Source organism: Cyprinodon variegatus, unplaced genomic scaffold (assembly GCF_000732505.1).
Source record: "Cyprinodon variegatus isolate N-32 unplaced genomic scaffold, C_variegatus-1.0 Scaffold447, whole genome shotgun sequence".
Classification (NCBI taxonomy): Eukaryota; Metazoa; Chordata; class Actinopteri; order Cyprinodontiformes; family Cyprinodontidae; genus Cyprinodon; species Cyprinodon variegatus.
Genome location: NW_015150900.1, coordinates 800,457 through 816,735, shown reverse-complemented (window position 1 = coordinate 816,735; position 16,279 = coordinate 800,457). Strand labels below are relative to the sequence as shown.

Genomic DNA, 16,279 nt, shown 5'->3' with positions numbered 1-16,279 from the left:
GTCAACACATCCGCAGCGACATCTACTGGACTGGAAGTTATATTAGTGTTGTTTTTGGCTGATGTTCGCCAAACATTCAAGCAATTTTATTTATGAATTTTTTTTTATTAATAATCGATACTTGGCATCAAGAATCGATGCAGTAGATCACGAAAATTAGAATCACGATGCATCATCATTACGATTATTTTGCACACCCCTAATAGACAGCATGAATGCATATCAGTAGCTCATATTAACTGCAGGTCAAGCAGTTTACAATGATATGAATATGGCGTATGGAGAGGATTGTGCAAATCCATCAATCACTTTTGGGATTAGAGGCCTCCTTTCCATCACTCTAATCTTTATCTCCCTTTAAGGTTAAGATTCAAGGCTTTACAATAAAATTTTATAATTTCCAATCAGCAGAAATGATGTAAAATTAGTTTAAATGAAAGTCAATCAGGGGTTTTATAGTGAGCTTAACATTATTCATACTTTAACTTTTAAAGGGGAACGCCGTTTTTGTTTTTTTACATTTGGTGCTTGATTTTACATTATTACATCATGTTCTCACCCATATGAGTTTTTGTGTCATTTGGAGCTGTCCTGAAGATATTCTGTTAGGTTATATCCAAGTAAAGTCTTCCTATGGGCAACGACTTGAAGTCACAGACTAAACTGTTTAAAATGTATTCCTTATGGTACGCCAGCATTAATAACATGCAGGCGAATCACTGTCCACCAGACATTCGCGGCTTTATTTTTTATATTTCTATTTTTGAAAAACATAAGAGGAGATGACATCATCCGCGCCCGTCGGCTACCGTTCATTCTTCCTGTCCACTGAACTGCAGCTAGTTTTACTGTTACTACCACAGATGATCTCGCTCTCGAAGCGGAATTGAACAATTCAGATTAGCCAGCCGAATATATAAGAGGTAGAGTGTAGCTGCCTGCTGTAATATACATTGGTTAAATAAAGTTTTTTTGGGGGGAAAAAAAGACATAAATATAAAAAATATAACCGCGGATGTCTGGGGGACAGTGATTCGCCTACATGTTATGAATGCTGGCGTACCATAAATGATAAATTATGAACAGTTTAGTTTGTGACTTCAACTCATTGCCCAACGGAATATCTTCAGAACGGCTCGAAATTACACAAAACTAATATGGGTGAGTAGAACATGATGTAACAAAGTAAAATCAAGGGCCAAATGTAAAAAAAACTAAATTCCCCTTTAAAGATTCACCTCATATCTTCTTTTTTTTTAGTATTTGGAAGTATTTACAAGCAGGAGTTTATTCATCTACCGTTCACCTTAAATATGTCATCAAAACCTTTACACTTGAGCAGGAACCATTTAACAAGTGGTGACATGATTCCATTACTAACATGACCTGAATGAATCACTATTCTTTCTGTTAAATTCTGATGCATTTAACTCTTAATCAGAGCTGAACAAACCCTTGGGAGGAGAACCTCTATCTGCCCCTTACACAATCAATCAGCTTCACAGCTGTTACATTAAAGAAGAAGAAACATGTTACTTCAGAGAACAAAGATTTTACTTGCTGCCATTTGCCGAATACACTTGTGACAGAACGACCTTAGGATTCCAGCAAGACGTTTATTAAAATGACAGAAGGGAACCTTTAAATTATGCCAGCAGGACACACTGTCATGTGATTACCCAGTGCATTTCCATCATTTCATCTTAAATCTTGATAGATATACAATAAATTTAGAAGAAAATAAAGTAACCGGCTCTCAATTGTACCAGTTCTCTGAATTTAAACCAGTTCCACGGGCTAAACACTGAGAAGCATCTCTATTAATAGGAGGCCATATGTCTACAAAAAACAAAAAGACTAATAAACCAACTTAACTCCATTAAAACAGGAATTTTTAAATTCTATGCAATAAGTTACGCCGAGTCTAATATTTGTTTTCCCTTTCTGCCCTGTCCCCTATCCATTTGCTATGGTTACCTGGGGGGGTGGCAGTTTGAGCGTGCTGAGCAGCTGGTCCAGGGGCAGCATGCTCTCCTTCTTTAGGAGCTCGATCTCCTTCTGATGGCTTTCGGCATCATTGCCTTCTTGCTGTTCCTCCACCTCTATGGTCTCTTCATCGTCCTCCTCTTCATCACGAGGCTCAAAGTCTCTGTCTACAGAAAAAGATGCAAGAGAGGTAGTGAATTAAAGAGGGGGGCTCTTTTAATGGCAGCTATATGGAGAGAAATGTTTGCATTTTTAAACATAAAACACAAACTTCGACTTATCTTATAGGGATGTGTGTGTAAAACAAAGTAGCAGAGGACTGCAAAAAATGGTAGAGACAGGTTATACGCTCCTGATCGGATTGTCCTGCTAGAAGATGAGCTCTCTCTAAAGCATCTCCAATAGTGGACATCTGAATCCACCCGTCTCCCCTTCATGACCAAAAGCAGGTTACAAAAACTTCCTGGTGTTTCACCAATGTACCTCTAACGGCGCCTTCACAGTGAACGAAAGTTGCCACATGCATGTCTGTTGCTTTCCTGCAATATCTCAACAGAACTGTTGTAAAAACAAGATCCACTCTGATCACTTCATCACATCATCAAACAGAAGGAGCTTATATCTGCTTGCTGGTTTTTACTCAGCATCAAAAACTTAGGTTACCCAGCAAGTCACTGGGCTTTTTTTTATTATTATTATGGAAAACCAAGCAGTGGTGCTGGCGTCCTGAGGTCCACCAGATTTTCCAGAGACGCTTTTAGTTCAGGGAGAACAGGAGGTACGGTTGAATCTGAAGTGCAGAGAGGAGTAGCAGGAATCGGTACCATGGAAACGTGATCTAAAACTAATATCATTTACCTAGACAATGAGCAGTTAACATACGCTACCCGTGCTGAATACAGAGGTTGTAGCCGTGGATCTGAAGCTGTTGACAATTCTGCGCTCTTCAGCCTTTTGGAAGAATCTCATGTTTATTCAGATGCTTCCTCAGATTTGTAGAAGTTGTGCCTCTGGCCTTGTACTTCGCTTCACAAACATTGCCAAAAGTTAGCATGCATCACATTTTGGAAAGTGAAGCTCTCTTTTCAGACACTTTCTATGCCAGCTTTATTTACTGTAGCAGCTGCTTCTGATGTCATTGCGCTCTTGTTTGCACGTTCGAAACGGCAGCAGTTCACTCAGCCATAAACATCTTAAGAGCAATCCTTAATTCATCCTATCTCAACATAATTTTTTCTATGTTCCATTTTGAAAAAAAGAAAACAGGTGTTTGCAAGGTCACATCAAGTCCCTGACTGGTTGTCACAACATGATACAGAAGTTTAGATTCTCCAAATTCAGCTGCTGTTGCTGCGTATCCATCAGAGGCGTTACATCTCTGTAAACGTCCTTATTGTATGCACTTGACCCACTGCTGAACTCCTGCCTCTTCGCAGGGATAACATGTAAATGGATTGTTCTGGTCGGCGTTTGGCATGAATGCTCCATTAAGAATAACAGGATTTAAACTATGAAATTACACTATGGCTGAAACAAATAATGGAATTAATCGGGATTAATCGATTATTGAAATAATCATCAACTAATTTAGCAATCAATCAATTGTTAACTGGAGTATAGAGAGACCCATCTTGAGCAGCAATTATACCAAAGTTGTAAACAAAACAAAAAAGTTACCATTTTGCATTTAAGATTTAAAAAAAACTTTTTCTTCTGTCAACATGCTCCATCCAGAACTCTTAAAATGGAAAAGTTTTAGCTTCACCTGTTTTCATTTTTAAAAAGTCCTCTTTTAGGAACCTGTTGCTATGCGGTTATTAATCGATCAATCAAAAAAAAAAAAAAAAAAAAAGTCTACTATTTGCAAAATAATCAGTAGATGCAGCCTTAAATCACACGCAGGTGCACACAAAGATGAACCAATGAATTTAAATTTAAACGGAGCTGGTTAGATTTATTTTAAGGCTGGTGAGTTCAGTGTTTCAGTTTAGATTTTAAGAATTCATTTGGACAGCTATAAAATACATTTACATGAAGTGTATAGAAATAACTAGCATTAATTATTCCTTCTATTTAAGGTAATAATATTTTAATAAACTTTTTTTTTTTTTTAAATCACCAACCTGCAAGTCAATAATTTTTTTACACCTAAAATCAAGTGATTAGACAAAATTTGACTATTGAAACAAGTTATCCTATCGGCTCATAAAAACTTAAGATTCTAATCATGAGGAAGGAAACAAGATTATCTGACAAATACTTTCATTCAGTTTCCCTACAGGAGGAAACCCAATAAGCAGTCAGGTTCAGGGAATTAATTATTTTGCAAATCCTGTAATTCTTAAATCGTTACATTTTAATGACCATGACCAAACTAAGATTTTTATTTGTAAAAAAAACAAAAAACAAAAAAAAAACTTAATAACCATGTATCATCATCTTTTAACTTCACAGACATGCTCTTGTGTGTCAGTCTGTTATGCAGCATCCATATATAAAAAAAGACTAGTAGTGAAAATAAGTATGCAAGATGAAGAAACAGAACAATAATCTACAGTGACTACAAAAAAAGAGAGAAACTGATCTAAGGTTACTGAAAAGTACTTCCTTGCTTGTTTGATTGCTTGTGGACTGAGCAGCATCATGCGTCAGTAGATCTGAGGATACCTGCGACAGAGCAGCACTAAAGCATGACAGGAAAAGCTAGGAAGCTGCTAACTCGCTGCACAGTGAATGTTTGCTTCCCAGCCCTCTGTCATCAGATCTCTTTGATTAGCTTTGCAGCAGAAGAAGAAGAAGTCTGGCAGGTTTGACCGGCATAAATCAGGCCCGACAGGAAACACCTGGCATTAGGCACGTTCCCTGAACGTAAAGCAAAGTGGCAGCGACCTTGGCGGTGTGAACAGCTTTTTAAGTAGCACTGAAAACCCATCGGAAAAAGAAAAAGAAAATCTTCCACTGACGTGTTGCTATGACAACATCACCGTCTGATCCAATAAGTCGACTCTATAAACATGTTAAGAAAGGGACGACCTACCTTCTTCATCAACAGGAGGTGGCAGAGATTTCTGGGGAGATAAGTCGGTGTCTGACGGCCTCGCCAGCGACTTGCTAAGGAGGTCAGAATATTTCTCCGTTTGGCCAACGATGAAGTCCAGCTGAAGGTCCAAAGCCTTCTTGCGCTTTTCCTCCAGCCTAGACTGCTGCTTGAACTGCACCACCTTCAAATATACAAAAGAAAACAAAAAACATTGTAATCAGTTGGTTTTATTCATATCCTCACTGATCAAAAACAGATCGGATATGCAATATGCATACCTATATGAGCTTCAGATGTAAGCTAAATTATTTACAAAAATATTCTGATAGGAAAGACATCTCTCTTCCTAACTCCTTTTGATTTTGTATTTTTTACCTGCAAACTGATGATTTCAAAGTCTTTGAGTTTAGAACGTGTCCTTTTTTATTAATCAACCTTGCTCAGGAAGCTACGGAAGAGGATTAGGGCATTTGGAAAAAAAAAAAGTTTGCTGATTTTAAAATTTTATTTCAGTTTAGTATGGGAAAGAAGAATTCTGACTTTTTTCTAAGAATTCTGACTTTAATCTCAGAATTCTGACTTTTTTTCTCAGAATTCTGACTTTTTTCTAAGAATTCTGACTTTAATCTCAGAATTGTGACTGTTTTTATTGTCAGAATTCAGTCAGAATTCTGAGAAAAAAGTCAGAACTGTGAGATTAAACTCAGAATTCTGACTTTTTTCCCCATACTAAACTGAAGTAAAATTTAAAAATCAGTTAACTTTTTTTTTTTTCCAGTGGCCCTAATCCTCTTCCATAGGAACCAAAGGAAACAGTGATAATATGAAAACAAATCAACTAACATTTAGGCCTGTCACAATAAACAAACTAATATGATAAAAATTCATGGTACGATGATTTAAATGAGCTCAATCATTTATGTTTCATTAGCTTAGCACAGGAGCCTTCAGACAGAGAAGTAGCGAGCAGAGTAGGGTTTTCACGATACTAAACTTTTCAACTCGAAACCGATACTAAGGAAAATATTCTATACTCAATACCATTTTTGATACTACAGAGATAAAAACTCCAAATTTTAACAGAAATATTTTGATTAATAATTAAAATACAATAAATAAATAAATACAATAAACGATAAGAACAACATTTTGAGGTTGTTTGCTGTGCACAGTATTAAGCAAGCTTGATAAAAAACTTACAAAATTAAAATTAACTTTTCCTTATTTGGCTATGCTTTGCACACATAACAATGACACTAACCAAACCGGTTAAGAAACAAAAATAATTCTCAGCAGCTGCACCTGTTACAAAAAATGTCTGAAACTGAAAAGTGCACAGAATTATTCAATTACACAGTGTTCAGAAAGTACATTTTCCTCTATTCTGCACTTTAGATGAATGACTGTTTAGGTGCCACTGGTGTTAGAACTGTATCGATACTTTTGAAAATGAGTATTGTATCCGGATACAACGTTTCAGTATCAATACTTTTTTTAATATCGATACTTTTGACAACCCTAGAGCAGAGTAATGCTAGTTGATAGTTAGAAAAACAGAGGAGGATGGAGTTGGTCCTAAAGCTGCAGGGTGTTAATACTTTCAGATTTAAGCAACATTATCTTTTGTCACATCATTTCTGGAACAGTATATTGTACAGCAAAATTTGCTATCCTAACAGGCCTACTGATGACTAAATCTGCCAGGGAAATAAATAATTTTTTGCTTTTGTTAGAAACTTTTCCTTGAGTTTCTTCATATCAGAAAAGAGTTTTGTTTTTTTTTTATCTTAAAAAGAAAAGATTAACTAAAAAAATAAATGTTTATGTTTATTAAATATTCTCAGCTAAACAACAAAATAGCCTCGGTGATAGCCAGTTGTTTTATAAGTGGACATTTAGGGCGACGGTGGCGTCAGGTGCAGGAGTTTGCCCTGCAATAGGAGGGCTGTCTGTTCCTGCTTTCAGTGTCGTGTCCTTGGGCAAGACACTTCACCCATATTGCCCACTGATGGTCAGAGGGTGGGGGCACCGGTGTACGGCAGCCGGGCTTCTCTCAATGAGCCCCAGGGGAACTGCGGCTACAATGTAGTTTGCCACCATCAGTGTGAGTGTGTGCGTGAATGGGTGTAGTTGCTTTGGTGCAGTCTCCTGACTTGAAAAAGCACTATATAAGTACAGCCATTTAAATAACCATGCTATAATAAATATCAGGTACAGGAAGAGGAGGCAAGCAGTGTGCCGCACCGAGGCATCAAATGTTACCAACCGACCCCCATTTTTAGCCTGAATGCAGTGAGTTTCAGACCTTCTCGACATTGCTCCAGAACGCCCGGACTTCCTTAGCAATAGAGGCGGCTACTCTTCTGATTTTGGCGTGCTCGTCTCTCTTGGCTTTTTCCTCCTTTTGCCGCAGCTCCTCATGATGTCGCATCACCATTCGCACCACCTACCAAAGTACCAACAGGACATTAAGTACATAACCAGAGACACAGCTTTGATACAGATCAGAACATACAGCGCTGTAAGGGAACAATATTCACCTTTCTGGCCACACCTCTTTTCCACCGTCTCTCCTGAGCAAAGTCAGCAGAGAGCCACTGCATCTCCTCACAGAGGTAATCCCAGTGAACTTTGATTCTCTGCGGCTCGGGGAGACGAGAGAGACGCTTTGTTGACCAGAACCCTTCTTTCTTTAGAGCCTGGGTTCGATGTTCAATGTCTGCTTCCTACAGAACAAAGGCAAATTCAGTCCATTTTTCCTGGAAACCAGTAGTTTGTGCAAAGCATTTAAAATACCATTTTCTCTACTGATCATTGTTTGTTTATATTTGACTTATCCAGAGGAATTAAATTACATTATTAGAGTATTTAACTTGCCGTTTTAAATTCTGTTGAATAAAAGTAGCTAATAATACGCGGCTTTGTTAACTCCTAGATGATAAATGAAATCCCTGTTTTCCATGTGCAGAGTTAAAGATAACTTTGAAACAGAGGATCAACATTTTGCTTAAATTCCACATCAACTAAACAACTAAGAAAACAGCATTGCTTGAGATAAAGTTCAGGACATTTCTTTATTTGTGGCGCTTTATCCAGGCTTTAACCACAGCCCAGTCAGTTGTTCTGGGAACCTTTGACCCTTTTAGTTTTCATTTTTCAATGATCAACTTCCTGGTTTTGGAACATTTTTTGGGAACAGGAACAGAACTTCCTCCTGCTGCTGTTTGAGGAAACCAAACTAAGGAATAGAGGATTAATATTCCCTAGTTTAAGGGTATAAACCTGAATACTGACACATCAGTCACACAGGGAATGTATTGAGGCAGAAGAATTCTAGTTTTAGTTAATTAAAGCCAAACTGTGTGGCTGACATACTTACATGTTTTGCCAGCTCTGCCATGTCAGTGTGACGTTCTCCGCGGGAGCGCTGAGGCGTAGCTTGGTCTGGTGGCGAAGAGGAGCTGTAGCCCAGAGACGAAGGAGAAACAAACTTGCCATGAGGACCTCTGAGAGGCGAGGTCCTCTCGCGTTGAGGCGTTGTCCAATCAGGGGTGGATGAGGGGCCAAGGAAGGAAGTGGAGGTGGAGGGTGAGGATGGAGATGAATTGACCGCGACTCGATCTGAGATCCACTGGCGCACCTGAGGGCCGAGACGGATGGTAGACAACTTCATTTAGAGGTTTTAGGTAAAGAAGCGTTGGGATCAGTTAAAGATAAAGGTGAACATGCAGCAGAAAAGTGCATTAATTACAGTAATTATAAAAGGTTAAAAAAAGAGGTTACACATTGATTTATATGCTTTATATTATTGTTCATTTAGATAAACATGACTTACAGCTAAAAAGCCCCAAATCAGGCATCTATGAAAACTGGATTACTGCATAAGAACAAAAACCTCTAACACTGAAATGTTGATTTCAAACACAATTCCAGAGTCTGCTGACTTAACAGCTGTCTAACAATCATTGACACTCTCCACCAACAGGGTAGCTGCAAAGCGCTAATGGTAAAGCAGTTAGCCAAGTTTCCACATCAATAGGAAGCTGGGGAAGGGAAAAAAAAAAGTGATATGAATGATAGAATAATTCATGCAAATTGATGCACGAGCATGCAAATTACAAAAGATTTTAGATTCCTATTCTTGAATAAAAGTCTTTAAAAAAACATGTTTTGCAATAACTGAAAGAAAATCTTCTGAAATCATGAGTGGGGCCAATAAATCAACACCAATTTAACTCTTTTCAGTTCAACTTTAGTAGATTAAAGCACAGCACTTGTCACAATTCAATGGAATTCAATGGAATCAGTCATATTTAAAGTAAAGTTAATACACTCCAACTCATCCTACCATCAAACTCTGCATTTTCTCTAAGCATAATTTTCTATCTGAAAGTTTTCTACCAAAAGAAGCCGTACAGATTGAATCGACTGACCCGCAGCAGAAGCAGGAGTGTTAACAACTGTCAGGTCAGCAGTCCTCCTACAGATTGATTAGGCCTTTCCAAAACATTTCTATATTAAAAGTCTTATCTATGGTGCTGACTTTTCTTTCATTAATTTGGGGTTTTTCATTTGCTGTAAGCAAAGTTCAAATATCCTGTTATAGGGATGTCCCGATCCAGTACCGATAATGGAAATTGGTTCAATATTAAAAATCGGAATTAACCAGCCAATATCCAACATCCCAACAGAAGTGAGCTGATCGAATCACTTTATCTGCTTCTGTTTATAGAACACGTTGGTTACTATCAATGAGTCAGCTGTTTTTCATACCTATTGCTATTTTCTGAGTAATATCACCTAATCAAGCCTTTTCTAAAATGTCACGCTACTAAATACGAAATAAAAGTACGCATGATTCATGCCAATATCCCAACAGGTCAGTATTTGTATTAGCCAATACTCAAAGTTACAATAATGCTGTCATATTGGAAATGAAAATGTTGTATCGGGACATCCCTACCCTGTTAGCGCACTGCAAAAAATGAAATCTAAAGAAGTCAGTTTTTCTTAAAATAAGTGGATTTATTTTTAAATTGAGGGGGTAAGTGAGACACTTTGCCATTGGAACAAGACAATTTTAGGGCCCTATAAAATCCGTTTTATTTTTTCCCAAATTCCGTTTTATTTTTTCCCAAATTTCGTTTTTTCCGTTTTAATTTTTGAAAATTCTGTTTTTTCCTGTTAAATTTTTGCGAATTCAGTTTTTTTAACCTTTACTGTTATTTCAGTCGAAAAATAATGTGCTTTTAATGTTAATGATTAAATTGTACACAAATAAAATAGGAATGACCTTAAATTTATTGAGGTAAAAAAAAACAGATTTACTTAGTACTTTTACTGCATGATGCAACATAATACTGCACTCTAAGTACTAACAAAATATTAATGGTTATGAACCAATGGTTATAAATAAAAAGGGCTCCATTAGCTTTTTCAAGTAAAAAAATAAAATAGGACCCAATTTAATTTAATAAAGAATCATATTTTCCATACAGTACATTAAAGTGCATAAAAAACAAGGCAAAATACAGAAAGCAACTGTTTCTCAACTTTTTCGCCGAAAACGGAGCTTTGGAAATCCGCTTTGCCATTTTTTCAATGTTTTGATTGGGGAGGGTGAGCGGAAATGCGGAGCGGGAGGGGTTGTGTCGCCCAGATTTGCGTCCCCCGGTGTGCATTTCCCCCCCCGACGTACGTTCTTCTCCCACACAAAAACAGAATTTCATGTCAAATGTAGAAATTCTGCTAGATTAATTAGCCAATTCCGCGATTCCGTGATCGAGGAAATTATAGGGCCCTACAATTTACATTTAAAATAAGAAAAATACTATTGCATTGTCTTATTTCAAGTGCATATTATCTAAATATCTAATTTTAGGAGTAAAAACACTGATTCCATTGGCAAATCATCTTATTTACCTACTCAAATTAAGGGTAAATACACTTAATTTAAGAATTTTTTACTTCTTACTAGTTTTTTTTTTGCAGTGCATCAGCCTATGTGGGTGTTGGACAACCACCGCTTACCTTCCGAAACAGTGCTTGTGTGTCTGTCTTGCTCTTCCCTTGCTGTAAAACACACATGGCTTGAGCATGCGGCCAACTTAAAAAAAGGAGCTTCATAACAGCAACACTATTCACATGAGCTGCATTAATGGACAGCATGCAGGATGAAAACAGTGCAAACATGCCAGCCATTTTATTCAATAAAAACAGGTCAGTTTCATTCCTCTGACTTGCTGTGATGTTACAAACGTCTCCATTCATCCTGAAAATCTAATCATGCAAGCTTTGAATAAAAATATGCATCAATGTTAACCTCATGAAATTTGCACTAACCAACATTGACTTTATCTGCTGTAGTTTTCCACTACAGGAAAACTACAGCTTCCTTTTCTGTTGTAGATTGGATTCTTTATTGGGTTCAGTTAAAATGAAGACCGAAACATCACCCCTCCACCACCATGCTTTACAGTTTGTATGATGTGTTTGTGTTTTCACGGCTGTGCTTGATTTCCTCCAAAGATAGCCAAGAATTTCCAGATCAGGTACAGATTTTTCTCTGTTTTTTGGGGGGGTTTTTTTACATGCTAAATGTACCATAGTTCGACTTTTAGTTCTTTTTTGTTTTTACTCTTCTAGATTCATGATTATTCCGCTAACAGAGAGAACTTCTAAAGGAAAATTATTTCCCAGCAACAGCGTAAAAAACAACTTGTATGCTTTTGTTTTTTCAGTTCAATATACAAAATAAAATCTTACGTATAAAGAGAAAAAAAATTTGATTTAGAAATACTGTAATTTTTTTTAAGAGAGCATAATTGCTTAAAGGTTGTTTTAAAAAGTGTAAATTTAAGACTACAAACTACAAAGCTGCATCAGAGCGCATAATTCATTGAATATACCCCTCTACAGGCTGCTCAACAATACTTGATCACTAAGATACTGAAGACGCTCCCAGAGATCAGAATCAGTTTTTAAAGAAGTATTTTTATAAAAGATGCAGCGACAGAGTGACATGCAGGATTGACATAAGTCTAAACCCTTCGATGGATCCCACAGCAGGCTAACTGGAGGCTGTTGATGCTAACATTAGCATAGTTTGTACTATTTCCTGTTGCTAATTCCTACGTTTCATGAGTTAATCCAGCATTTGATAAGATGCCCTAGCTTATTATCTCAAGCAGATGGAGTAATCTAAACTGACCTGGATTATTCCCTTAATTTAAGATAAAACAGAAAAGTTGATGATTAAGTGAAATTTACTGCAGACATTGATATAAGATGGTTACCATCCAGAGTAAATAATCCTTCTCACTGCAGTGATGGACTTCCAGCTGCCTTATAACTCTTCCCAGAATGCTCAGAGCTGCAAAGTTAGCAGCATCTGGTTGTAACCTTTAAGCTTTACTTTATGTAAAAACAGAGAACTTGGTTTTCTTGTTTTTTTTGGTAAACATACCACATTTTCCGCTCTTGATATTAGTTTTAAATATTTTTGAACCTCATAAGGAACTGATCATTTGTTTGATATCTGCAGCTCTAGAATGGAAAGAGACTCTATTTTACATTGTATCTTTGTATCTTTCTGATTAAACAGATGCCACAGTGTGATTTTCAGATAAGGTACCTTGTGTGAAGAGCTGGGTGTTGTTATCTCACTCCCGTCTGGGTCTGCCTCATCATCGCTATCTTCCTCGGCGCTGCTGACGTGTCCCAAATCAGCCTCTTGGACGTCGCTTCCCTGTTCGTCCTGATCTTGGTCCATGTCCTCGCTCTCGTCCTCTGCATCATCGGGGAAGCTGTTGGAGTCATTGGGATTCTCAGTTTCGTCCCTCTCTTCTGGTGCTGAAAGCATGATGAAGGTTTGAGGTGTAACAGGCTGGGGGGCGTCTAGGGGATCTGCCTCTTTTGATGATGTTTCAGAAACAGTTAAGGCCTCAGATTTGCTGGTTGAAGCTGTAGGCATGATGGATGCAGTCTGTTGAACTTTCACAGTAGTTGTTGTAGATGACGTTTTGTCAACGCTGCACTGAGTCTGATCTCTGTGGCTGCTAAGAGCTGTAGACGCTAACGGGGAGTCCACGGCTAAGACAGGTTGGGGAAGGCACTCCTTAGGCGGAGAGCTGAGGGTGCCGGCCAATTCGCTGTCAACATTCTGTGGTTTAGATACCTTTGCCTGCAGGGAGGGTGGGTGCTTCAGGAGGGGAGTTTCTCCTGGCTTAAAAAGAAGCAGCTTTGGGTTTACGACAGCAGAGGAGTAAGTGGTGCAGAACGTCTCTGGATTTGTTTCTGTGGACACCACCACATTGTGAACAGATGGAGTGAGAGACAGAGTCACTCTGGTTCCTTCTGGTGAAGAAACACAATATTCAGGTTTGACAGCACTAACAACAGTGAACGCTGGGGTCTGGCTTGGAGCGCTGGAGACGTGCACAGAAACAGAAGAGGACATCTCAGAGTCCTCGCCGGGGAGTACGGGCGATAAAGGGGCTTCGTGCTGCACAGAAACTGTTTGAACTGCAGCAGAACTGCTCACTTGTGATAAACCCAAGTCTACCGACCCGGGTTGTGAACAATGGGTCCCAGTTTGTGCAGCAACGTCAGACTCGACGGTGAACGAGTCGGATGTAACAGCAGCCACTTGGACTAAACAAACTTCACTTGTGTGCGCAACTTCTACAGTTTGGTTAGAATTTAGCACTAAATGCTGTCCCACCACTCGGGGGTTCTGAACAGACAGAGCGTTATCAGCGGTTGCCCCGAGGGGCTCCTGGGAAATGTAGATGGTGTCAGCTCCGGTAACTGTGTGAATAGACGGCTCGAGGTCCTCGTCTGCGTTTTCCAATAAGGCGTTAAACAAGTTCACCTCGTAGCCCGGGGAGTGAGGGATCTGCGCGCTGCCGCCGACGCAAATGGTTTCCTCTGCGACCTCCTCCACCAGGCTGCAGAACTCGTATACCTCCAGGGGCTGGGCGTGCACCCCCTCTTCGAACAGCTTCGGTTCCCCTGTTGAAAGCTGGTTGACGATGGCAGCCTGGCAGACGGTGCCATCTTCCCGCTGCACCAGATAATTCTGATTCAGGTGCAAGTTGGACCAGTCGCCACCCTCTCCGACCACCACGATTTCTTGAGCCTCGCCTGAGCGAAGAATCTCGGCAATCAGTGACGCCTCGGTTGAGGGGATTTGATCTGAGGTATGAGACGTCCCTGCCTGAAGCGAGACAACTAGACTTGTGTCTGGCAGCGCTGACCCTGCAGGAGGATTTGAGGAGCTCTCCTTAGAAGAGATCTGTGGCAGCATGTTGAAGGAGGTTGTGGCGGCGTGTTCATCCCTTGTGTTAATGTCCGCATGCGCTGCTTCCACGGCGCCACAGAAGGACACTGAGGTTTCTTTTCCAGGTGATGACTGTCTGGCTTTTGATAACTGAAGAGTTTCAACTGAATGAGGCCCAGTTTCTGTGCTGAGAAAAGTCTCGTCTGATTCCAAAGAGTTTGTTTTCTCCTTTTCCACGGCGTCAGGAGAGATCTTTCCGACCGTTGTAGGTTTTGCTTCCGATGGGTCCGTTTGTTTGACTTGGAGTTGAGGTTTTGAGTCCTGCCGACTTCCCACCGGCTCTGCAACCCCTGACAGAGCCTTGTGGCTGTGCTGAACTGTATGGACCGGCAGTTCCTGGATTTTAAATCCAACACCTGACTGGGAACCGGAAGAGGGGAGTGTGAAACAGATTTGTGATTTGGGCCGCAAGTGAATATTTCCTCCTGTGAGTTCCACATTTTTTCCAGTCTCTGGCGCAGGACTCTGCGGATGAGGCTGAATCTGGAATTCCTGACTATTTGACAGGCTTTTCTCTTTAACAGTTTGTGACCCGTACTGATGCTCTTCCACTGTGCTGTCAATCTGTGCTGCAAGAGGAGGACCTGGGGGAAGTTTTTGCATTCCAGCAGTGGACCTAAGCTCCTCAGTGAGAAATGTCGGCGTGGTCTCAGAGAGGACCTCGTGTGAAATGATGGCCTTAATGTTGCTGCTGGGGATAGTCCCAGGCAAAGTGTTCGGAGAGGCGCGCTCCATTCCCGGCAACGCAGAGTTGTTGTGGTCTGGCAATGGCACCGTGGACGGATTTGTGGAAGGAGGGACAGGGCGGGGGGCAGCTGCGACCGGCTGCGGGGCATGCCGAGTCGACTCCCCAGCCACATTCTGTGCAGCCTGGGGGTTGGCACCCAGCACATCCACAGCCGGAGAGGCGAGCTGCCGCTCCGCCTCCTCTCCAGATCGTCCTTCCTCTGAGCTGCTCCGACCACACACTGCACCTGTGGAGATATGGGACATATTATAAACAAATCTGATTTATGGTTTCCCAACTCATGACCTTAGGGCTCAGTATCATGTATGGTTTTCGTCTGTTTAAGATTGCTGTCTTGTTTGACCAGGCACGTCCTGAACCCCCTACTCTAAAGGTCCTTTTCAGCCTCTGAGATTTTCAACTCAATCCATCTTGCCATCAGCTCTGAGCTTCTCTGACCCTGCTGATGAGAAGCATCCAAAATGGAGCATTAGGACTGAAGGGCAATGTCTGTTTTTCCTTCATCATAACATAGAGCAGGGGGGCTCAAGTCCAGCCCTCAAGATCTACCATCCTGTAACTTTAGGCAACTGCAGGCATTAATGCCCATTCTCATTTTTTCGTGAAATTTTATTCTCCTGTGTGGCTATTTACATTTTCACTTATATGCGACTTCTATGTCATCTCATGTGTGAACTCCATTTATACAACTTAAGTGTCCTGCATGCAGAGTGTAGGAAACAAATATGAAACAAGCATGCAGGCTCCGTCTTTAAGGAAGTAAACATGGATAGTACTGCTGGAGCGCATCTGACGATATTTCCCACCCTCAGCCAGTGCATTAAAAACACAATCTTTTCAGGATGGTTGAAAATAAAGACTGCTCTACGCATTATCGTCCGCCAAGGTTGGTTTTTCTTGCCGCTTCTGTGTAGCAAGATGCAGAATCGTTACGCTTTGTAGAGTATTAATGGCGTACAGGTTGAATGAATGCAACCTGGCTATTCAGACACAGGTCGCATTTGAAAAGTAGCCTTCGGCTACATTCACACGTTGTTTTTTTGTTGTTGTTTTTTTCCACATATGTGACCTGTATCTGATCTTTTCATGACAGTCTGAACAACACAGATCCGATTTTTTCCAATCCGACCCAGGCCGCTTGGCTATGTGGTCCTGGATCCGATAC

General features: G+C 40.2%; 1 protein-coding gene across 3 annotated transcripts in view; it reads right to left on the bottom strand.

Annotated features, from left to right (window-relative positions):
• The window catches only part of srcap (Snf2-related CREBBP activator protein), a 49,825-nt gene that overhangs the window by 27,107 nt on the left and 6,439 nt on the right, over window positions 1-16,279 (bottom strand). For 2 of the 3 annotated variants that reach the window (XM_015389095.1, XM_015389097.1), the window contains exons 3-9: window positions 12,660-15,340; window positions 11,057-11,098; window positions 8,406-8,666; window positions 7,567-7,752; window positions 7,332-7,472; window positions 5,024-5,207; window positions 1,978-2,153 (exon numbers count right to left, since the gene is read on the bottom strand). In XM_015389095.1, the coding sequence (XP_015244581.1) occupies window positions 1,978-2,153; window positions 5,024-5,207; window positions 7,332-7,472; window positions 7,567-7,752; window positions 8,406-8,666; window positions 11,057-11,098; window positions 12,660-15,101 (3,432 nt within the window). In that variant the 5' untranslated portion in view covers window positions 15,102-15,340. The remainder of the gene's footprint in view (window positions 1-1,977; window positions 2,154-5,023; window positions 5,208-7,331; window positions 7,473-7,566; window positions 7,753-8,405; window positions 8,667-11,056; window positions 11,099-12,659; window positions 15,341-16,279) is intronic. The other variant, XM_015389096.1, reaches the window with a different exon arrangement.